The sequence below is a fragment of the Helianthus annuus genome, chromosome 6 (assembly GCF_002127325.2).
Source record: "Helianthus annuus cultivar XRQ/B chromosome 6, HanXRQr2.0-SUNRISE, whole genome shotgun sequence".
Taxonomy (NCBI): domain Eukaryota; kingdom Viridiplantae; phylum Streptophyta; class Magnoliopsida; order Asterales; family Asteraceae; genus Helianthus; species Helianthus annuus.
The window spans coordinates 14049107-14072157 of NC_035438.2; the positions used below are offsets into that span (position 1 = coordinate 14049107).

The 23051-nt window shown below is 35.9% G+C and overlaps 2 protein-coding genes across 2 annotated transcripts; both read right to left on the reverse strand.

The window, feature by feature from the left end:
* Window positions 1-3217: 3217 nt before the first annotated feature.
* On the reverse strand, window positions 3218-5995 carry LOC110864805 (50S ribosomal protein L5, chloroplastic). The gene is made up of 3 exons (XM_022113952.2): window positions 5683-5995; window positions 4308-4508; window positions 3218-3700 (listed from the first exon to the last, which is right to left on the reverse strand). The coding sequence occupies exons 1-3, from the start codon at window positions 5923-5925 to the stop codon at window positions 3356-3358; spliced, it is 789 nt and encodes a 262-aa protein (XP_021969644.1). The 5' UTR covers window positions 5926-5995; the 3' UTR covers window positions 3218-3355.
* Window positions 5996-13510: 7515 nt separating this feature from the next.
* LOC110864806 (C-terminal binding protein AN) lies at window positions 13511-19089 on the reverse strand. The gene is made up of 7 exons (XM_022113954.2): window positions 18404-19089; window positions 16618-16777; window positions 16386-16516; window positions 14964-15728; window positions 14268-14315; window positions 13972-14085; window positions 13511-13812 (listed from the first exon to the last, which is right to left on the reverse strand). Exons 1-7 carry the CDS (start codon window positions 19010-19012, stop codon window positions 13738-13740), a joined length of 1902 nt encoding a protein of 633 aa, XP_021969646.1. The 5' UTR covers window positions 19013-19089; the 3' UTR covers window positions 13511-13737.
* Between the last annotated feature and the right edge of the window lie 3962 nt (window positions 19090-23051).

A 23051-nucleotide genomic window follows, 5' to 3' on the forward strand; every position in this document is an offset into this window, starting at 1 on the left:
CCTGTGATTTCGAGGGGCACACAATTTTTAGAAAAAAATCCGATATATATGTGTGTTATTTTTCTTAAATAGTAAACACATATCAATTCCAATATAAGCTCATTTACAAATCATTTTTTGTGGTTTAGAATTTAACACATTTGGCATTAGGTTTATTGAGCACAATACTAATTTGATTTTTTTTAAATAATAAAATATTATGAAATGACACATTTTTCGAGCTCGAACAGGGTATGTGAATTTTCAAGGACGCCTCTGCTTCTTTTTATCATTTCATGGATCGTGACGGTTCTTTAATTTTGATGATATATTTTCTATTTATTTTGCTCATATATAGTTATATACCCTATTATGTACTCTATTTGAAGTTTTGTAGAAAAAATTAATTGTTTTTCCTATTTTTCTTTCTCTTACGAAATATTATTAATTTTTATCCAATATTTAGGGAATACATTTATGAATCCGGCATTTATTGGATTTTACGGTTTAGTAATATTTTATTAGGTTTTGTTCTTCTCTTGTGACTCTCCAGTGATGATGTGATTCATTATTCAACTTTGGAAATTTGTGGCACGAGAAGATTTAGGGAGTTGTTTCTTATCCTTAAAGTATTTATATTTGCATCACTCAACTTAACAAAACATAATGATTTCTAATATAATATCCAAATTTTTGGTTTATTTATTACAGTATGTTCAAAAGACATTTTTATAAGTAGTTTTTTAATTTATTATATTGGTTTCATTAAATATATTGGAGGAAAGAGTTAAAACTTATAGCTGCAACACTATTGGTAAATTTTGTATCGTAAATGTTGAATTCACAAGAAATGTCTCCTTCTTAATCTAAGGGTTAAGAATATTGTACAAATGGTTTTAACATATTAAAAACTTTTTAACGTGAGAAGTGAAGAAGGGATTTTTTTCGAAATTTTTTTCATCTTTTTAAGCACGTATTTTAGTTCCACAATCAAAAAAAAAATCGTGATTTTACACTAGTAGTGTAATTATGTAATTTTGTAGAGTAATTAATAATTACTCTACAATAATAATCTACTACTGTAAAATCAAGATTTTTTTTTTTTACATTTTGTAATTAAACATCACTATTAAGTCAATGAAAAAAAGTCAAAAAAAAAAAAAAAACTTCCTTCATTTCTCACGTTAAGGTCTTTTGTATGTTAAAACTCATTTGTATTTTATTTTTACACCATAATTTAAATACCACTAATTTTTTTGATGCATTGTCTGTAAATGAGATGAGAACTACACTTTTAAAGTTATCCAGATGAATTATCCACTTATGTAACTAAGAATTATAATTAAAATAATTGTTATACTTTCTATCAATGTACACATTATCTTATCTTTTTTTATAGGAAACCCTCTTATCATTTCGTTAAAGATGGAAAAGAAATAATTAGTGGGGTCCATATGAGTATGGTGAGTGGTGAGTAGTGAGAGGTGTGAGTCCTTTTCGGCCTCTATTACTATTTTATTCTACCCGTGAAGAGCCTTTTTGAACCCCATTACCGACCCACTCAACTCACGGGGCATCCATTAGCAATGGTCCACAATACATATATTACATATATAATTATATATCACACAAGGAGATAAATGGGTGGTAATATTTATCCTGTTTAAAGATTTAACTATAAAAGCAAAGATACTGATTATAGCAGAGGAGGTTGCCCTTTTACTTACCGCTATTATGTAATTTACTACTTACTATATTTTGATTTCGTAACCGACCTAGTAAAGCATCATAAAAACTAGTAGGGTAAAGTTCTTGTACAAATAATCTTAACATACTAAACATACAAATTGAAGGAAAACTAAAAAAGACAAGGTGGCATTTTTGTAATTATCAATAACTATCAAAGTTACTCTACAAATATATCTAAAAAAACCTAACCACTCCCCCCACCCCCCCCCCCCACCCCCAAAAACCTAAAAAAAACCTACCCCCCCCCCCACCTCCAAAAACCTAAAAAAACCTAACCCCCCCCCCCACCCCCCCACCCCCAAAAACCTAAAAAAAACCTAACCACCCCCCCCCCCACCCAAGCTAAAATGCTAAAAACTAAATCCCCCAAAAAACCTAAAAAAATCTAAAAAAATAAAAAAAAACACACAAATTATTTTATTTTATTTTTTTAACATTTTTTATTAAAAAATCGCTACTTTTAGTAGCAGCCAAAAAAAAAAAATTTTTTTTTTTTTGCTAACGAAATGTAGCGATTTTTTAATAAAAAATGTTAAAAAAAAAATTTGTGTTTTTTTAGGTATTTTTGGTTGTAACTTTGATAGTTGGTGGTAATTACAAAAATGCCACCTTGTCTTTTTGGGTTTTCCTTCAATTTGTATGTTTAGTATGTTAAGATTATTTGTATTTGATCTTTTGCCAAAACTAGTAATAGTACTCCATACTTTTTGTTACCATTGACAGCTACTGGTTTAGACTGGCCAAACTCATAGACAGGACCGGATCGGTCCTCGCCTGAAAAGGTAGCAGTTGTTTCGATTCCGGTCCGAAACCGGTAAGGTTTGCAAGTTTCTCCAACTGATTAAAGCTTGCAAGTTTCATTTGTTTGTGCAAGTTCCATTGGTTAAAGTCTACAAGTTTCACCAATTGATTAAAGTTTGCAAGCTTCATTTGCTATTAGTGTGCAAGTTTCACTTGTTTGATGTGAATTTAATTATGAGCTTTAATATTATTATACATTCTTGGTTTATAATGATCATGGGGGATGAAGATGATTATAAAACTGATACCTTGTAAACATCCCCAAACCGGTCCAAGTTACCTTACTCTAGTGAACCAACACACTCTGAACCGGAACCAACCTAGCCTTACCGCTCTCCATATGACCCATTTTCAGTCACCATTACCGTCCAGTGCTGACCCGTTGCATAGACAAACAAAGATACAGAAACATAGAACCTAACAAGTATATAATCTAACTTGTTAGAAGTAGTAGTTGACCACATCGACCCATTATCTAAGTGGATTATTATACGCCTAATATTAAGCATGCGTATAGACCCACTGCAAATGCATATGCTTGGTTGGTGTGTGTAATCTTCAGCCACTAAAAGTGACTCGTTAATCAACTAGAAACTGAGATTCTAGTAAAAGTGACCCAACCCATTATTCAAACTATACTTTCATGGCTGGGAGAGAGGTTTAGAACATAAAATAAAATATATATTTCTTTAAAGTATGTGACTTAAATATGCATTGCATTATAAGTTACTAATTAAGACAAAAGTACATGTTTATAGTAGCATGGTACATCTACACAACGTAACTTCCGATACCAAGAAAATTAACCAAAACACGCATCATGCGATCATCTTCGTGACTTTTGCTTGGTTTTGGTGTTGAAATGGTGAGATTTCAACTTCTTCTTCCTAACGATGGTGCCGGTGGGCCCGGCGCCTTCACGGAACGGCATTCCCATTAAAGCTAAAAGTTTGTAAGCTTCTTTATCGGTTTGAGCTGTTGTGGTTATACAGACATCCATTCCTCGTGGTTTCCCAAGGGCATCGTAACTTAGTTCTGGGAACACACTTTGTTCCTTTAGTCCGACACTGTAGTTACCATGCCCGTCAAAGCTGTTCGGACTCACCCCTTGGAAATCACGGGTTCTAGGAAGACCCAAGTTAATGAATCGGTCGAGAAATGCATACATCACCTGTAACCACACAGCAAAAAGTGTTTACTTTAACTTCTTTTGGTTAACATCATGAAAACGAGTTGAACAGGTTAAAAGTTATCCTTTTAATGTGAGCTGATTCGTACAGCATGCCGTCATGTACAACATCTTATGCATATAGTACAAACGTCGGATGGCATATTGGTGGTGTGCAAGTGATTTTGGTGGTGAAGAAATTATCTTCAATCTTCTACGCATACAACATTTTAGATCTCGCTTTATTAAAGAATAGATTATCTTAATAACACAATCATATCTAATAAGTTACTTATTTATAAGAAAATAGACAAGAATGGTTCCGGGCCGTGCTAAAGAAATACCCATTTGGACTTGGGCCCGTTACCCAACCGACCCAATCCTGCCACCTCTAGAAAAGGCATACTTGGACTTTTGGCCCAACAGAACGAACATTTAAAAAGTTTATGTTACAATTTTCATGAAACATCCAAAAAGAAATCTTCTTAAACAGATAATCAAGGTCCAAACAAGTATTAGTATTCAAAACTTTTAAACTAATGTCTCAGGATGACGAAGGCAATGAAAGAAGTAACGACTAAAAAATTTTTCTTTGTAAAGTGAAACTTACATTTCCTCTAAGGGTGACGGCGATTCCAAGCGTTTGATTTTCTCTGATTTTAAAAGTAGCAATGGCATTCTTTGCTTTTGTTTTTACAGGCCGTTGTCCTGTGATGAGCGCCATGTCATTTATTGCGGCATCGAGACCTTTGCTATTCTGTGCAGCATCTCCAATACCACAGTTCACCACAATTTTTTCAACCTTCGGGACCTGCATATTTAATAACATAGAATATCAAAAAAAAAAAAAAGTTGCTAACTATTTGAGTTTTAAGTCTAAATGTGTAAGTCGACCTATGTGGCATTGAATCTCGATAAATTGATACATAGTTGATAGTTGAAAGACATACTTACATGATAAAGGCTGAATTCAGTAGAGTAACTGCATGATTATAGAAAGACAAATATTTCTTAGGCTGTTTTGTCAACTTAAGTGTTTTATCTCTACTTTGGTTGTCTAAAGATTAAGTACCAAGTACAACAATTCAAAAAGCTAGTCCCTCACTAATGACACACACATAACCAAGATAAGAAAATTGACTATATCAGATCAATAACCAAATCTGAGGTGAAATTATTAGAGCTGCAAACGAGAGTGCCCATCCTGCATAAGCTTGATTATTTGATCACAAAAAGATCCATCCATTGGGGTAGCCCAATTGGCCACCGACACCCACCTCTTCTCAGAGGTACCGGGTTCGAGTCTTGGGAGTGGCATATGTCGCCCAGGGTAAGAACTCGGAAAGGGGAATTCACCGCGGAGCTAGCTTGGTCGGGTAGCGGCTCCCGGAGTGGGATCACTCCGGCGGTTGGGAGGACCGTGCACTACCCCCCACCACAAAGACGCCAACTTTCTCTAAAACATGTTAATCTGAGATATTATAAGAGAATCCTACAATTTTAACAATAATCAATTTATTCTAACTCCTTATCTACATCGTCTTTCTATAGGTAATCTTTCTACACATAGTGACGTTCTAAGTTTGTCCTCGAAATTCGACACATGTAAATTCAAAGAAACTTTTATTCACCTCAAAATTCAGAATGTACTAATAAAAGAACTCACCCTAACACATTACTCACTTCAAACAATCTGAAATTTCTTCTAAATTATCATAACAACAATTCAGATTTAAGCTCATCTAGTCAAGTAAATTAAACCTAACACTTATCCTCCACACCAACACTAGTTCCTAACAAATTCATACAATCAAATCACCAATAAAAGCAGATACATTACAGATTCAACATCTAGCACCTTACACATCACTCAAACTATCATAAACCCTAACCCTACAACCAATTTCATCCGTACAATCAGATACATTATCATCAATCCACAAACAAAATCGGAAACTAGAAATTGAGATCAAAATATCAAATACCTGATGAAGATTAGTGTAATTGAACTCTTCTTTGAGCAATGGAACAATTTTCTCCTGGTACGCTGTTTTGAGGCGATTAACCTTATCCGCTTCCGATTTCTCCACCAGCACTATCCCTGCCGCCGCTTCCGCCTTCACCGATAATCCGCCGTGGCGGTTGCCGAACGGCGGAGATAAGCGTACGGATGTTACCGCCGGAAATTGAGAGATAAATGAAGAAGCAGAGGATTGCAAAAGCGCCATTGGAGGAGGGGTGTGTGTTTGCTGGTTGTGGATAGATAGAGTGTAATCAAATTATACTATGTGGAAATGAGACACTTTTGGTCCTTGAACTATTGTAGAAATGGGTACTTTTTTTTTTTTTTTTTTTTGTTTTAATACTGTTTAACTTCGTTTCGAATTTGAAAAAATTTTAATTTAATTCGATTTGATTATTAAGAAAAAAATGAAATTCGATTTAATTCGATTCGATTATCAAGAATTTGAATTCGAGTCAAGTAAATCTAATACGAATTAGTAATTTTGAATTCAATTCGTAATTCGAATTAAAATTATACATATTTATTAATTATTTTTATATATAATACATAACTTTTATTGGGCTATAGTATAAATTAATCTCTAAATTTATTCTAAGTAATAAAACGGCCTGTTACCAACCCCATTACAAGGCCCGTAACTCAAACGAATTTATTACATATTTTTAACTGAATCTGAGTCAAAACGAATTTATTCGAATTCAAATACGAATTTTTAATCGAATTCGAATTGTGATTTTAATTCGAATAGGAATACGAATACGAATTCGAATCGAATTGGCCAAAAAAATAAATATTCAAAAAAATTCGATTCGAGCAATTCGATATTCGATTCGATGAACACCCCTAGATACTTTTAGTCACGCGATTGATGTTATAGATTATACTTGATTTTAAAGTTGTGTGTTATACATGCGGGCTGTGGGGACTCACACTTTGTCTTATAGCCTTCATATCAACTTGTGGTGTCGCTTCATCTCTGCACCACTACCTAGGGGTGTGCATGAAACCAAAGAAACTGATTCGTGTTCGAAAAAACTGATCCCAAACAAAAACAAAAGTTTGGTTTTCTGAAAACCTAATTTTAAAGTTCGGTTTCGAGTTTTGTATATTTTTGCTATTCAACACGCACAAAGCCATAGGCCGACTTCAGAATTCCCAACATTTACCCTATGAATTTCTGAGTCGTATACGGGAGGTCTTCAACGCCAAGTAGATCATGCATCTCCTTGAACTTGATTTTTGCCAGTGTCTTCGTCAATAAAGAGCTCGTTGCCAAATACATGCTCAACAGCCACTTCGTTGTTTTCCACACACTCTCGAATAAAGTGAAATTGAGACTTTATATGCTTGCTTCGATTATGGAACACCAGGTTTTTCATTAAGTCAATCACTGAAGTATTATCCACTTTTAACATTACTTTTTGCGGTTGTCTTCCGATAACTTCACTTATCAACTCTCGCAACCAAATAGCCTGACAAGCTGCTGAACTAGCTGCCATGTGTTCAACTTCACAGAATGATAACGCCACTGTACTCCGTTCTGTGAACACCAAGTTATTGGTGCAGAACCATAGTAAAACACATGCCCCCGTTGTACTTCGACCATCATCGAAAATCAATATTGTTGGCTCGTTACGAGCTTTTTCTCGAGCCGATCTGGTGCCTCTCGGCTAATTTGCAACTTTAGTTATCTCTCACATAGTGTTGTCATTTCTCTGCGGCATAGTCACAAGGATACAAGAAAAAGCAACTAATGCCCACCAACTTTTTTGATAACATCTGTCGGTCTTCTTCTTTTTTTCACCTACCGGAAAATCTCCGGAGCGCCTTAGTGGGCTTTTTGTTTAAAAAGTTAATAAATTCGGGGCCCTCGAGATGATGGGCCCTGTGATCACACCTCCCGTACATGCCAGCTTTACAATTCCATATAGCATTTTCAGAACATTCAAAAGAAAGAAAGAAAAAAAAAACAAAAAAAAAACAAAACAAAAAAACCTTGAGGGAAAGAAATGCCAGGTGAATTCATCTTATTTTAAAGTGGAGGTTCCAGGTGAATTATCTTATAATTAATATACAGAAGGGAATTTATTTGGAAATGAAACATGAAAGGAATGCATACCAAATGTTTTATTAAGAGCTATTGTGTCACACTATGTGTGTAGTGATTAACATTATATTTTTTCAACTCTCAACCTTTTAATTGTGGAGTACACCACAGGATGTCCCCGTGGGGACAACTAAAATTACTAACCGTTATCTTTTATATTTCCATCATGATTTAAACATAATAAACAATCATGAATAAGGTATGCCCAATGCATTCCATCATGATTTAAACATAATAAACAATCATGAATAAGGTATACCCAATGCAGTTCAGTTCCGAAATAAAAAATAAGGTATCCCTTTTGTTGTCATAACAATTAGAAGTGCAACTAGGGGTGCAAACGAGCCGAGTGGCTCGCGAGCTACTCGAGATCGGCTCGAGAAAAAAGCTCGAAACGAGTTGAGCCTTATCGAGCCCGTGCCGAGCTTGAGCCTAAAATAAAGCTTGTTTGTTTTATCAAGCTCGAGCCTCACATGTGAAGCTCGTTAGGCTCATCGAGCCTTAGTGTAAACGAGCCGAGTCGAGCCGAGCTTATTTAAACTTGTCTAGAATCCGACCTCGAACCTAAAAATAAGCTTATTTAGTAAACGAGCCCGAGCCCGAGCTTCACTTATCGAGCTCGCGAGCCTAAAAAGTATATTATTTATATTATTTTTATTTAATATATTAATTAATAGATAATAAACGAGCCAAGCCCGAGCCGAGCTCGAGCTTGAGAAAATACCAACGAGCCGAGCTCGAGCTTTGAAAACAAAGCTCGAATCGAGCCGAGCCCGAGCCCGAGCTCTCATAAGTTAATAGAGCTCGGCTCAGCTCGTTTGCACCCCTGTGCAACCCATGAGCTAACAACCCAGCCCATCAGAAACATCAACAACATCTCATATATTTTATTTGAACAGCAACAACATCTCATATAACACTAAATATTCTCCATGACATAAGGGCATCCCTAAACATTGCGAAACATCAAACATTTTCAATTTTATATCCACTATTTTTCTTCAAGGAGCAATTTTCACATAAGTCTATATTTCTTCCATTTTTTAGGATTCTTATATATGCTTTTTGGTTTAATAAGAAGTGCAGTTGTGTATTTTATTATAAAAAAAATCAAGTAAAACTAGTGTAGAATGCCCACTAAGTGTTTGATTCAAAGCACAAATTAAGAAATTGTCACAATATTATTTCAAACTCTATGTTGGTTATTGAAGTGATATGTGCACATATTAATTCTTGGCAATGATTATCGTATTGTGTTCATGAAATTGTCACAAGATACAAGATGATTGCATTTTTAACATTTTCTTTTTGAAAAAAAACTTGATTCATATTGAGGATATGTGATTTTTGTAACACGCGTATATTTTATTATTGAATCATGTAGTCACAATGGAGCAACTTCAACACTTAGTCATGAGCATATGCTTAGCCTTGTTCAATTGCAGCTAAACCACATCCATGAAAACTCTGACAAGGAAGATGAAGAAGAAGATGAAAATCAAGATAAAGATGATTTTGTGCTAGAAGACCCCCCATGTTGGCAAATGTATAATGTGCAATCTAATCTATTCATTTCATCTATGTTACTACTGTTGCAAGGATTGTGACTACTCCTTGCACAAATTTTCTGCCCATAACCCAACAAAACCACCCATTACACCCAATAAATGTCAGTATTACGTCCATGTTCAGTGTGCTACTTCAACGAGTGACGCATTTACATCTATCTTGATGACCGCAGGTGAGCAAATATTTGTGGTTTTCTTTTAAACACTACATATTGTGTAGAAAATGTTTTCAACTTTAGTTTAACTTTAAATATGTCATTCATTAGGCTTGGGCAAAACTTACAAAAATTTCAAAGACGGTGATCATCCTAATCTAATAGGTTGTCCGGACGAAAGTTTCAACCTTCTCAAGCGCCATCTGTTTAATAAAGATGGATTTATTAGTAAACGAAAACAGTGGCGGACCCAGGAATTTTTTCCTGGGGGTGCGGAATATTTTCAAAGATTTTAGGCCTCTAGCTCTATAAAAATATCGGTTTATAGCGGGTCGGGTCGGATCATGTAAGACAAAAGAACATCAAACTAAAATTTATAAATTATCAAAAACACGTCAAACATTATTACAAATTACAAACATATTTAAAATTGTGCCCTACAGGTTTTTTTTTTAAATATATCCAAAATATCGTCTAAAGATACTAAACACACCATAAGTTCATTACATTGTACTCATTGTTCCTAGCACATATAATTTGCTCCATAAGTTCATAAAACAACACTAAACACTTAAACAAAATAAACAATCATGTTCAACCATTGCCCGTAACTTTCAATTATATTTTTAAACATTAAGCCCTAATATTAAATGTTGATTACTTGTAACTAATCATTTAAACAAACAAAGCTATAAATAAAACAACAAAATCATTTAACTACAAGTCTAGAACAACAAAAAAATCAAAAAAAATATAAAAAGATTAAACCCTTACACATCTATATTTTCTCCTAATCATCACATAAAACAAAATAAATAAATACATAAATAAACCATACTAGTTCTATATTGGAATTCTGACGTAATATGGGTCGGTCCAACCGATTTTGGGTTTTCCGGTAAAAAAAACCACCGGGTCGTGAGCAGTGGCGTCAAGTCGCTTGGAGTTTTTTTGGGGGCGGGATTTGGAAATGGAATGGGTGGATGGGTTTGTGTTATTTTATTTAGTTCAAATTTCTTTAGGTTGGGTTTAGGGTTGTGTTAATAAAAATTGATTGCAGATTGGCCTTTGATTGGATTAAATAATTAAGTGAATAAGTGGTTAATAATTATTTTTTTTTCTAAGTGGGGCGGTTGAAAATTTTCAAGGGGTGCGGGTGAAAAATTCCAAGGGGTGCGGTCGGGATTTCAAGCGAAAAATAACACTAAAAAATATTTTTTTCATGGGGTGCGCCCGCCCATCCTAGGCTTAGGGTGGGTACGCCCCTGAACGAAAAATTGATGGGGAAGCATTTAGCCATCAACACCCACTGTTTCTTGTTGACACGCTACTTAATGAATCGGTTTCATTAACTCGATAGGGCTCTAATCTAGCTAGCATTTCACACACCATTTTGATTCAAGTTAAAATGGGTTTTTTCATAAGTGATTCATCTATAAATGTTTAATAATTACAAAGGTTATGTGTCTAGCTCGTTATTTATAATCATCGATACACAAACACTTTGTCAATCGGTATTTTTTTTTTTTTTTTTTGACAGGTGAACTTCACAACAGACGGCTAATTCACACCCGGAAGACGCAGGCCCGCCACCACTCATTACCAGGTCTATGTTGTCTTAACCGGGCCCACGCCTGGTCAAGAGGGGCTTTACGCTGTCCCCGAAAAAATTTCCAGCCTCTTGCCACATGACAGGAGTTGCACCCTCCACAAGAGCCGACCCTCTGGAGTAAATGCACTGTAGTAGAAAACTCGGGTGGGATCAAGGGTCGAACTTGAGTCCTTCCCCATCATTTTCAATGCATCAACCAGTTGGGCTGGAATCATTTGCAACACTTTGTCGATCGTTGCTATTTTGTTTTGAAGCATGTCTTCACTTTAAAATCACTTTTATACATCGATTAAATATTAACTTAGGAATAAATATGAGAAGTTATTGTGTCCACGGATTGATACTAGGTACGCTTATCTTGCGTGTGTATCATTAGTATTTTTGGGTGTTTTACCTTAAAGCTAGTCTGTGCATTTCATGAATATTATGGTTAGTATTTGCACACATCAAACGTCACACCTCTACCTAGTTTAGTCAAGAAGCAAGTGACATGGCCAACGATCTCAAGAAGCTACACCAACAGGTACATCTAAAGATCATAAATATGAATGAGACGACCAAGAATCGTGTTGATAAGGGTCGAAAACATATGTTATTTCAGTCGGGTGACTCTGTGTGGGTTCATTTTAGGAAGGAGCAATTCCCAGGTAAATGACAATGCTTATCGTATAGATCTCCCAGGAGATTATGGGGTGGCAGCAATGTTTAATGTGGCCGACTTACAGCCATGTCATGATCTGGATGAGAACCTCCCAAGTTTGAGGACAAACTTCACTGATGAAGGGGAGGATGATAGACAAACCCCCATGAATTCATATATGCTAGCCGTAGAGGGAACCGTTGTAGTTACCGGATTTGAAGACACAGTCAGGCATGGTTCAACTGGATCCAAGTAACCCACCAGTGAACGGAGGCCCATACGACCCATGAAGCCCAACATCAGTTCAACATCTCATGCAGCTCGTTTATTCCCTTGCAACTTTTATTTTCATGCAAATCTATTTTTAGCTTATTTTTATTTTAGAGTTAATTGCCCGGATGGTCCCTGTGATTTCACGTTTAGTCCCCATTTTCTGGAAATAGCAGGTATGCTCCCTATGGTTTGTCATTTTGTTACTCGGATAGTCCCCTGAGATTTACTCCGGGGACTATCCGAGTAACACAACGACAAACCATAGGGATCATACCTACTATTTCCAAACTAACTGACATCTACTCAGGGGACTATCCGAGTAACAAAATAACAAATCATAGGGAGCATACCTACTATTTTCAAAAAATGGGGACTAAACGTGAAAAAATGTGAAACCACAGGGACCATCCGGGCAATTAACTCTTTATTTTATTTGACTTTCAAAGTTAGTTTCTCCACTATCCTAAGTTGTACTGTTGTAGCAACATGCATTGTAACTTCCATTTCACCTGCTTGTAGATCTCGATGACATGAACCATATGGCAGTGAATCTTCATGGTGAATTCTGTATCGGAGTTCAATAGGGCAGCCCATCGAGAGTCGGCTGATGGATTTTTTTTCCCAGAGCAGTCATTGCACAACCGTCATTTCTAGTGTTTGTATCAGGGGTTTCCGTTGCAGGCTTCTGTATATCAATAATGGTCAACACTTTTAAAACTAAGACTGTCTCCAGTGCAAGATCCTTAAGATGATGTGGGTTATGTTCAAGTTTTCAGGCGCATTGGAGCGGATCCATAGGGAAGAGATCCGAAGGGGATATCCGACTCCAAGGGCGCCAATTTGTTTCGGTTCTTGAGCCAAACTAAAAAAAAAAACTTTTAGAGTTATTTAAATTTTGTGTATAGTGGTATGTGTCATTTGCTTCTTGTCGGAAGAAAGTGAAAGATGAGATGTGGGGTGGTGTAGCTTGAGAGAAGAAAAATTGGAGTTGCAGGTCATGACGGTTTGTTGTGTAGATGAAGGAGAAAGAAGCTTAAAGAAAAGAAAAAGAAGTATTATCTGTTTGCAGAGGTTGAGCGAACAAAAAGAAGAAGAAAAAGTAAAAAAATAAGTTGATTTGAACTTCACATATTATTTTATTAAAATAAAATTAATACTATACACAGATATCTTAACTAAATGTTATAAATTCTAAACTAAAATAACATTTTAAATATATATTTTAATAATTTAGGTATTAATATTAAAAGTAAAATTGGTGATGATGTGGAAAAAGTAAGGATATGCAAGGATATTTGTATGGTTGGAGTTGAGATTGAGGTTTTTAAGGATTTTTAAGGATATGATGTGGCAGCTGACTAAGCAGTTAAGGGCGTCTAAGGGCGTCCTTAGCATTGGAGATAGTCTAACATAATAATAACGAGTGGTAAAAAGTCTCAAGGCAAAGAATGCCTGAATAAAACCATATGAAGGAACGGCGATAAAGAAAAAACTCGAGAATACAACTGGTCACACTCATGACCTTTGACAACGTTTTATGTATGTATAAATGAAAGCAAAAAGAATTACTTTGACAAGCATTAGTACAAACCTCATCACAAAGAATTTGAATAGAATCATGTGCACACAGTTGCTTAGCTTTCTCAAGTTGGCAAAGAATTAATCAAGCCACCGAGTTATCCCGTCATCATCTCCTACGGTTGCTAGAATCTCCACACGTACATCTAAAACAGCCTGCAGTTTGCATGGGTTCAAACACTGGTATGAGAAATGACATAAACTTAGCAGGAAGTAAATAAACGACTGAGCATAAATATTATACGAAAAATCGCACTTTGGGTGATTGACCAGGTTAAACGGGTCAAAAGGATCGCCAGAAGGAAAAGTACTTACAGAAGGATTTCTACAGTTAACCAGTCTGCATTCATCCAAAGAGCCTTCAAATGTCCAACTCTCCCAGACGTCAAAACTATGACTGGCGAATACAAATTCCATTCTTCTGTTTATCTGCATAGTTCAAATAAAAATTGCATCTTTAAATAATTTGTAACTTCCGTCATCTTAAGTGAGTTACATCATTGCACGTTAAATTCATTCAAGATCAAACATCTTCTCGTTAAAACCCGTGTAAAACACAATTTACTCCTTATATATGTCAGATTTAACTTTAACTTGAAGCAAAAACATACCTGCAACAACTTCCCACCAGCAGTGAAAGATCGTAAACCAATTGTTTCCTGCATATACATAAAACCAAAAAATTCAGCTTAAACCAATTATCCCAATTCGGTGTGCAGTAAAGTTTAGAACAGGATAAAACAAGGTTAATTTTTGTTTTTCAACCTTGAAACACACCGTTTAGGATTTGTAATTAGAGTAAAATGCCATTTTCGTCCAAAGGTTTGTTTTTTCGCATCTGGATCCAAAAAGTTTAAAATCTTGCCATTTTCATCCGACTCGTAAACTCCATCCATTTTTCTCCGTTAAATGAGGGGCATTTCTGTCTTTTTAGACATTTTTTATTAAAATAAAAAACACTAGAAAAAAATGTTTAAAAAGACGAAAATACCCCTGACTTAACGTAAAAAAATGGATGGAGCTAACGAGTCAGATGAAAATGACAAGATTTCAAACCTTTTGGATCCAGATGCCGAAAAACAAACCTTTGGACGAAAGTCGCAAAAGTTGCTAAACCACAAGGAAGAAAATGACATTTTACTCTTGTAATTATATCAGATTATGACATCTGAATACGTATTTGGTTCATGGTCTTTCGGTTTCATTATTCTTTCTTTGCGGTTTTTGTCGGGCAAGGCTCCTACCCTACGCACATCTTTAAAAGTATAGAACAATCGAGTAACATAACCGAAACGCATTCCACAAACCTTGCTTCTAAAAACAAGAAGAAACTGTGCAGCGGGATCTCTTTTTGTTACATTCGACATCGTGTCTAGAAACCATCCACCACCTTGAGCCCTCTGCCTAGAAACATGCAGTGCAGCATGATCTCGAGCTTGCAAAGAAATAACACAACCATCTTTCAACAGCTCAAGAGAGTTTTTACCAACACCAGTGCTCGATTTAAGATATTTAGCCGATGAATCGTGTATCGATCCAAATATCGGAGTCCTTTTACTTCTTGAATCATCAGGGGACGCAAAATGTGAACTCGAACTCATCGCTTGATCTGTACCACTCATCGCAGTATCATCTTCGTTACGTGATGTACTCTCTTTCTCACCAACTTTGTTCATTGATTTTTGACGGGCGTGTCTTTTTTTAGCCTTTTTACTTGATCTACTGCGTTTGACTTCAGATTTAGGCGAAACGTTTTGTGATAATGTTGATTCTTGAGGTTGGTTAATATCGTTTTTCATGTGGGTCTCGTGTGATGTATGAATACTATCTGTTAACTGATGAATATTAGAAGAGGGTGATGCACTGTGTTTCGTTTGCTTGTCACTTTGTTCAGCTTCAAAGAGTGTTTCACTCTCCTCTTCGTCGATGTCGGAAACGGCATCGGTTGGAATGACATCATCCAAGAAGAATGTATGTAATATAGAGGCGGCTTTTTCCCGAATCTCCATCCAAACTTCTTCGCTGTAATCTGCACTTCGTGGAAGTATTAAAACATTCGGCATCTCACGTACCTGAAGTAAGTTTGTGTTTGGAGTATCAGTATCGAACAAAAACTAGTGCTCATTGTATGAAACATCAATCAGCCAGATAAATGTAATCTAACATCACACAGTGTGAATTTCCGACACAACCCGAAAACACGACACGAGCCTAACACGAATTCGTGGGTTTGGGTTTAGTCTAAACAGGTTCGGGTCAGTTTCAGGTTGAACCCTCGAACCCGTTTAGCTAAACGGGTCTGGTTCGGGTCAACCAGGTCGGGTTGGCGGGTTGACCCGTTTAACCCATTTGCGAAAAAATAAAAAATAAAAAAAATCAGGTTGAACGGGTCGTGTTCGAGTCACCTTGCGAATATTCGGGTCGTGTTGGGGTTCATATGTATGACGAATTTTCGGGTTAGGGCCGTGTTCAGGTTCGTCAAAAATTTTCGGGTCCAGGTCGGGTTGAACCCGCCAACCCACAAACACGTCCCGTTTAGCACACCTTTACACTATTAGGCATGGCGAACAAGCTCATTGTCCCCAAATAAAGATAAAATCCTAAAACGACAAAATCATAGTTTCCAAATCGTGATTTGTATGACATTAGATTGTTCGACTCAATTGCTGTAACAATACATACAATTGCATGTTTTGCGATTTCTCGCACGCTACAGTTATACATCTTACCCATGCTTCCATCCATTGAGGCCCTTCGGCACCATCTATGGCACATCCTGCAAGTGTGCCATCAATCAAAAGCTGTTTTACTGCACAATCATCCAACAGCTGGCTGCTACCAGTATTTACCAGAAACGCCCCTGTATAATGCAAAACTCATCTAGTTAATGCAAAAAATAGGCATTAGCATATCCTTTATCAAACTATATAAAGTTTAACAACAACGTGACCAAAAAAGTACCTGGCTTGATATGCTGCAAGCATTCGGCATTTATAATCTGAATTGTATCATTGGTTAGGGAACAATGGAGTGAAATGAGGTCACTTGCAGCAAGTAAATCGTTAAGAGTGTCCATCCTCCTAGCAGCAGGAGGAAATCTGCTTATTCTCTTACCTTTTTCCTAAAAAATATAAATATACATTACAAAGAGAAAGGAAAACAGTATATGAAACGAAAGCAGATGAGTTATTCATAAGCTAATAAAACTGAAAAATGGAAAGAGGCCGAAAGAATATTCAATAGTTAGTACATCATTCATGTACATGCTAACTGATAATTGGTCACTAATCCTAGCTCCGGATTAACCTCAATATGATATCTGGCCTCTCATATTGCATTATTTCCATACTGAATTACATTTCAATGGGGCCTCTATGCACTCTGCTAGCAAGGGACACAATGATTTATCACTTTAGTGCTTATTGTTGCAATTTGTCCTCCTTTTCCCATCGCAATTAACTTTTCATAAACAATTTACCCTGCTTCTCATATTCCAGTCAACTTAGCCAATGTTTCAAGAAAAGGCTAAACTAAGACCTTTTGAATATGATGTGGATACCTAAGCAGTTAAATGGAAATATTTATTATTATATATTTGTGGTAGTTGAAGTTCCTATATTTTTTAAAGTATGAGGATATAGTAATATCTATGTAGTTAAAAGCGGCCAAAGGCATGCTCCCAGGCGACGTGAGGCTCAGCCAAACCGCCTTGAGAACAGTAAGGCGCACAGGCGCATGATTTGGAAGAAAATAACCAACCTGAACTAGAAAAAATATGAACCGGTCTTAAATAGCTAAAAATGATCTGAAACAGCTAATCTTGACCTGGATCCAGTCTAAAACAACTTGAACCAGCCTACAACAAATCTAAAACAGCTAAAAATGGCCTGGAATACACATGCGCCTTAAACCTTTAACTACCTATAGAGTAATCCTATAACATGATTTACGTCCTCAAATGACAAACTAACATCCCGTAAAGAACTGCCCTCAACATATCAAAATACAAAAGTAAACAGTAAGAAAGATGCCTCGTAACTGAAGTTAAAGCTTCCATATGAAAAAATGGTGATCTGAATTCCAACTGGCTCACTAAAAGTCACATTTCAAATTAAGCAATCTAGACCTCAATCAGGCATCTTTGTATTTTAACAAATTATAAATGATTCTAACAATTGCACCCTAAGCAGTCAATAGCGGTGCTATAGCGGTTAGCGGACCTCAGGGTGTGTAGCGGTCCAAATAGCGGTGGCCTATAGTGGTTCCGCTATTAGCGGCGCTAAATACCGCTATTTGGCCGCTATTTGGAAACCTATATAGCGGTTATAGCAGTAACACAGTAGAATGAGGCAACACAGTAACGCAGGTAGGTGTTTGTGTTAATTCTTAAATTATGTTAGATTTGCAACAGGTTTTTGATAATGGAATGATAAGACTATGAATTTTGATATTACTATTAATATTAATATTTTTCAAAGATATATTTATATATATAAATACATAAATTATGCATTATATAAAAATTACCGCTGTATCACCGCTATACCACCGCTATAACCTATACATCATATAGCGGACCTTGACCGCTATTCGATTTTGGACCGCTATAACTGCATAGATTGCACCAGTCGACACTCGACAATCAATGGGACGCCTATTTAAACTTCACAGCATATACAAATAGCTAATCAATCACTAAACAATAACCGAATCCAACTATAACTACTTAAGTATAAATTAATCATACCTCATGAACATCATAATACAGCACACTAATCTTAAACGCCAAGCTCCGAGTAGCCAACGCCTTAGCCGAGCCAGACCGACCAATAATCCCTAACACAAGCCCACGGCACCGCCTCATTCCACGGCAAAGCGGCTGAACCGAGCCGAGCCAACCGGAAGCCGAAAGCGCGTGACGCGAGAGCAAGTGCGTGCGCCTCAACAACCCTAGAAACAACGCCATAACCGTATCAGCAACCTCCTCAGCTCTCGACACGTCCACGTGTACAAACCTAGCAAGCCCTAGGTCAGAGGCTATAGCCGAATCAACGGCGCGATCAGACGACCCGAGGCATAAGACGATCTGCCACGGGCGGAGGCGGCGCTGGGCGGCGCGTGGGAGGAAGACGAGCGAGTGGAGGAGAACGGCAGCAGCGGACTCAATTTTGGCCTCAGCGAGTAGGCTTAGAGGCACGTGCTCGACACGTGCGACGCCGGTGAGGTATTCGTGTTCGATGCTTGTGTCTTCAATGCAGTTGAGAGTGATTACTAACGGAAGTGATGGATTGCTCCGGTAGGACATTGTTGCCGGCGATCTGGTCTCCAGATCTCGTTTTGCCGTTGATGACATCATTGAGTTCTTCTACTTGTGAAGTGAATAGCGTGTAAAATCATGAAAACAAATATATTGAGACGTTTTGGATATTTTATGTTGTTAGGTTAAAATTGATTTGGTTTGTCATGGTATCATAGTATCGGCATTTGTATAGCTTATGCTAAAGAAAATCTATTTTGAATACAAATTTAGGGGGTGTTTGGGATTGCGTTTTCAATCTGATTATTTGATTATTGTGTTTTGAAATCGCAAAAAATCTATTTTGAGTGTTTGGTAAAAATTAATAAAAAGTGATTTTTTACGTTTTGTAGAGTTTAAAACGTGATAATCCATAAGTAGGTCACCCCTTGCTGCAGGAAAACGTGATAATCCAAAAACTGATCTTTTACGTTTTCACTTATTTATTTTTTTAAAATATATATACTTGCCAAACACTCAAATAGTTGATTATCTGATTATTGTGATATCAAACAACATAATCAAATCCAAACAATATTGATTATTTGATTATTGTGATATCAAACAACATAATCAAATCCAAATATTATCTTTCTGCAGTACGTTTTGTTACAGCTAATTATCTGATTCTGATTATTCAAAACGTATAATCTATTTTCAAAACTCAACCCCAAACACCCCCTTAAAGTTATAATAGAGAAAAATCAAATTAAATAACGAATATCAGTGTCGGCTTCGATTATAACGATACTAGTATTGATTGATGTTGTTCGGCCATAATCAGTTCAGTTGGTCATTTATAGCTTACGATGCAAAAAAAAAATATATATTTTTAACACAATTTTGCATTTAACAAATTTTATACCCGATACCGTAACAAACCGAACCAATTTAGGTCGGTTTGGAATAAAATATATTTATCAATACACAGAGAAAAAGAAGAATTTGTAAAACATTGTATTTTAAAAGTTAAGAGGAAAACAAAATATGTTTAAAATCACTCTAAAATTAATCATAATATTAAAATTAGGGACGAGCTTGGTACTGGTACCGAAAATACTCAGTACGGTACGGTATATTACCGTACCAAGTCGGTACTGATACCAAGTATCAAATACTCATCCCAAATTAAAATAACTTAAGTGAAAAATAAACAAAAGTTGAAGGGTACATATGGCGGCAAAGAAGTTAGAAGATGACGCAGGAGGAAAAAAAAGATGGTTGACAAATGGAAGAAAGTTAATACTTAAAACATATATTATAGTTTAAGCTCTAGTGTAACGAGTTTGAGTTTTCAAAAACATAAAATTAGATTTGTGTTACGTTTTGTTCCAGATGTAAAATAGTTCTTATATATTCTAAATTAAAATATTTTTAAGTTGAGTTTGCCTTCCATCTAAAAGTATTACTAGTTGAAACTCAATTTGTGTTTTAATTGTTCGAAGTCATAATATACTCTTTACAAACAGGATCGGCTCTTCATCCTCAAGTGTAAAGTCATTCTCTTAGGAGTATTCATATTTCAAAAATTAAAAGAAATTGTTAAAAAAAAAAAAAAAAAAAAAAAAAAAAAAAAAAACTTTTTTTCACTCCACATCAAAATTCCTGTGCATATACCTCATTTCTAAGATTTGGATTAAAAAAAGGCTACGATCGTCCCTTAAATTTACGGAAACACTATTGTCCCTGGAAACCAATTGTTTCTTCTGCTTTCCTAACTGTGGTCTCTCTGCCACCTTTACCATGACATCAACTAGCTTTGCTGCTAGTTGCGCATTCTCATCTTGTGCTTCCACTACATGGTTTATAAACACAAAGCAAACAATCACGGCATGCCGATTTAACAAGTCTACATATGTATGTATGTATGTGTGTATGTGTGTATGTACGTACACGTAGGTAGGTATGCATGCATGGGCTAATTATACCCAGAAATCCCACAAGTTCAAAAATCATTGAAACCTATTGAGTGGACATGATTCTACCATGTCATTTATGTAATAGGTGCACATAATGGCATCTTTAGAAATTCAGCACATGTCTGGAATTTTGTACTTAGGCTAGTGGGTATGGTGATGGACCATTCTTGGAGGATGATCCGCCACGTAGGCGTCACGTCATAGTCCTCCCAAAGATGGTCCATCCTCCAAAACTAGAGGGCATGGGAGGATGGTCCTAGTCATAGTCCTCCCCACCACTTTTATGTTTTTTTTTAAATCTTCCACTTTTTTTATTTTTTAAATCTTCCATTTTGTTTAAGGAAACCAAACAGCTTTTAATTGAAGAAGAAGCATGTACGAAAAAAAAAAAGTTTAAAAAAATTAATGAATATCCCAATACCCTATCATCCAATGTTTTTATAACCGGACTGGGTATCGAACCGGATATCTTACCGGTTCACTGGTCGAACCGGGCAGACCGGTCGAACCTGATTTAAAAACCGGATGACATAATTAATAATATAAATATTTAAGAAAAGAGAAATATAAAAAAAAACTATATAAACAATTCTAATATTAGTACTACACGGACATGAAATGAAAATAAATCAAATTTAAGAAATTGACTTTTGTCAAACTTGTCTTTCCCAATAAAGTTTTGTAGAGCACCTTTTCCATTTGTTTAAATGACCCTTTTTTCTTTAACAAATTCACTCTCCATTCAAACAAACAAAGAAACGTTAACGAACGGATCATAATAAGAAATGTTCTACTGTTCGTCATTCAAGTCGGCAAAGCTTTTCACCGGAAATACTTGTAATCGGGATGATTATTTCGCCGGAGAAACACGTCGCCGGAATGGCAACCGGGCAACAAAATCTCCGATCATGGCGGCGTCACGGCGGCTCCGGGATCTCCAATCATGGTGGCGTTCGGAAATCCCGATGAAGACTTGTTTACATCTGTTACAACTTGATAAAAAGGGGCCCACCATTTGGATCGTCCTGAACGTCTGAAACTCGACGGAGAGGACGATGACTGGATCAAGACGAGGGTGGCGGCATGGAGAGGGGGACGGCGACGAGACGGCGACGGAGCTGGACGGTCCCCATACCGTCCAGCCTTATTTTCTTGTCTGAGACGTTTTTTTGAATTTTGAATTTCAGACTACCTTTGATGAATTTTGTTATACTTTTTTGTCCAACACATTTTTTTGAATTTCAAACTACCTTTAATGAATTTTCAGTTGTAGTATTTTTTTAACTTCACCTATTACACACTTTTGAATGTTTTGATTTTTGATTTCTAATATAACACAGTGTCATATCATTAGAATTGTTTCATACCTTAAATCTATTGTCTGCATCTACAAAAGAAAGTTAACGAAGGAAGATGACCTAAGATACATACCTAACATAGTGTACTGGGCTTTCTGAAAACAACATAAAAGGGTGGGTCTAAATTGGTGGGTGTTGTCCGGCCCATTAGTTAATAGTTTCTTTTCTTCTTCTTCTTTTTTTTTTTTTTTTTTTGGTAAATGATGTTTCATTACTTTGTTAGCTAAAGTTACTTTTGTCATGTTTCATAAATGTTGGTTTTAAGCATTTGGTGGTAATGAGATTTTTTAAATGGAAAATAAATAGTATTCTACAATATAGAGAGATTTTTAAATCTACTCGTTAGTGAGATTTAAGAAAGCATAATTTAATTTGATATAAAAAAGTTGGCCTTTCATTTTATTTTGATTTTTTTATCTGTTTATTTAGTCTATAGCTTATTACCTTTTAATAAGCTCTTTTTTTCCTTGAATATTTGAATAACACATAAGTTTTATATTGAGAAATCCGTTTCTAAATTTGTTATATATAAAATGAAATATTATATATCCAATCTTCTAAATACCAATAAACTAAACGTTAAAAGAAGTCGACAATCGGTCTTCTGTTTGTAGCATCGATTGTTAAGATTTTGAATATAGAAACAAAGCTTAATTCGGACCCTCAAACAAAAATATTATGGTTATACCATGGGAAGATAGAACTCGTTCTTGAGAGAAATGATAGAGTGGTTAGAGAGAAAGAAAGTTTGTAGGCGGCTAAATATATTAAGTTGATTACACTTTTTCTTGAATCAATATGTTTATATATGTTGATTAAAAA

What these genes read in the sequence shown, in the direction of transcription:
- LOC110864805 (XM_022113952.2), bottom strand. Translation starts at nt 5,925, where the DNA reads ATGGCGCTTTTGCAATCCTCTGCTTCTTCATTTATCTCTCAATTTCCG. An exon ending in ATTACACTAATCTTCATCAG is followed by an intron (nt 4,509 to 5,682) that starts GTATTTGATATT and finishes TTAAATATGCAG; the next exon opens with GTCCCGAAGGTTGAAAAAAT. An exon ending in CCGTCACCCTTAGAGGAAAT is followed by an intron (nt 3,701 to 4,307) that starts GTAAGTTTCACT and finishes GTGTGGTTACAG; the next exon opens with GTGATGTATGCATTTCTCGA.
- LOC110864806 (XM_022113954.2), bottom strand. Translation starts at nt 19,012, where the DNA reads ATGATGTCATCAACGGCAAAACGAGATCTGGAGACCAGATCGCCGGCA. An exon ending in TGTATTATGATGTTCATGAG is followed by an intron (nt 16,778 to 18,403) that starts GTATGATTAATT and finishes TATATTTTTTAG; the next exon opens with GAAAAAGGTAAGAGAATAAG. An exon ending in TTCTTGTTTTTAGAAGCAAG is followed by an intron (nt 14,316 to 14,963) that starts GTTTGTGGAATG and finishes ATGTATATGCAG; the next exon opens with GAAACAATTGGTTTACGATC.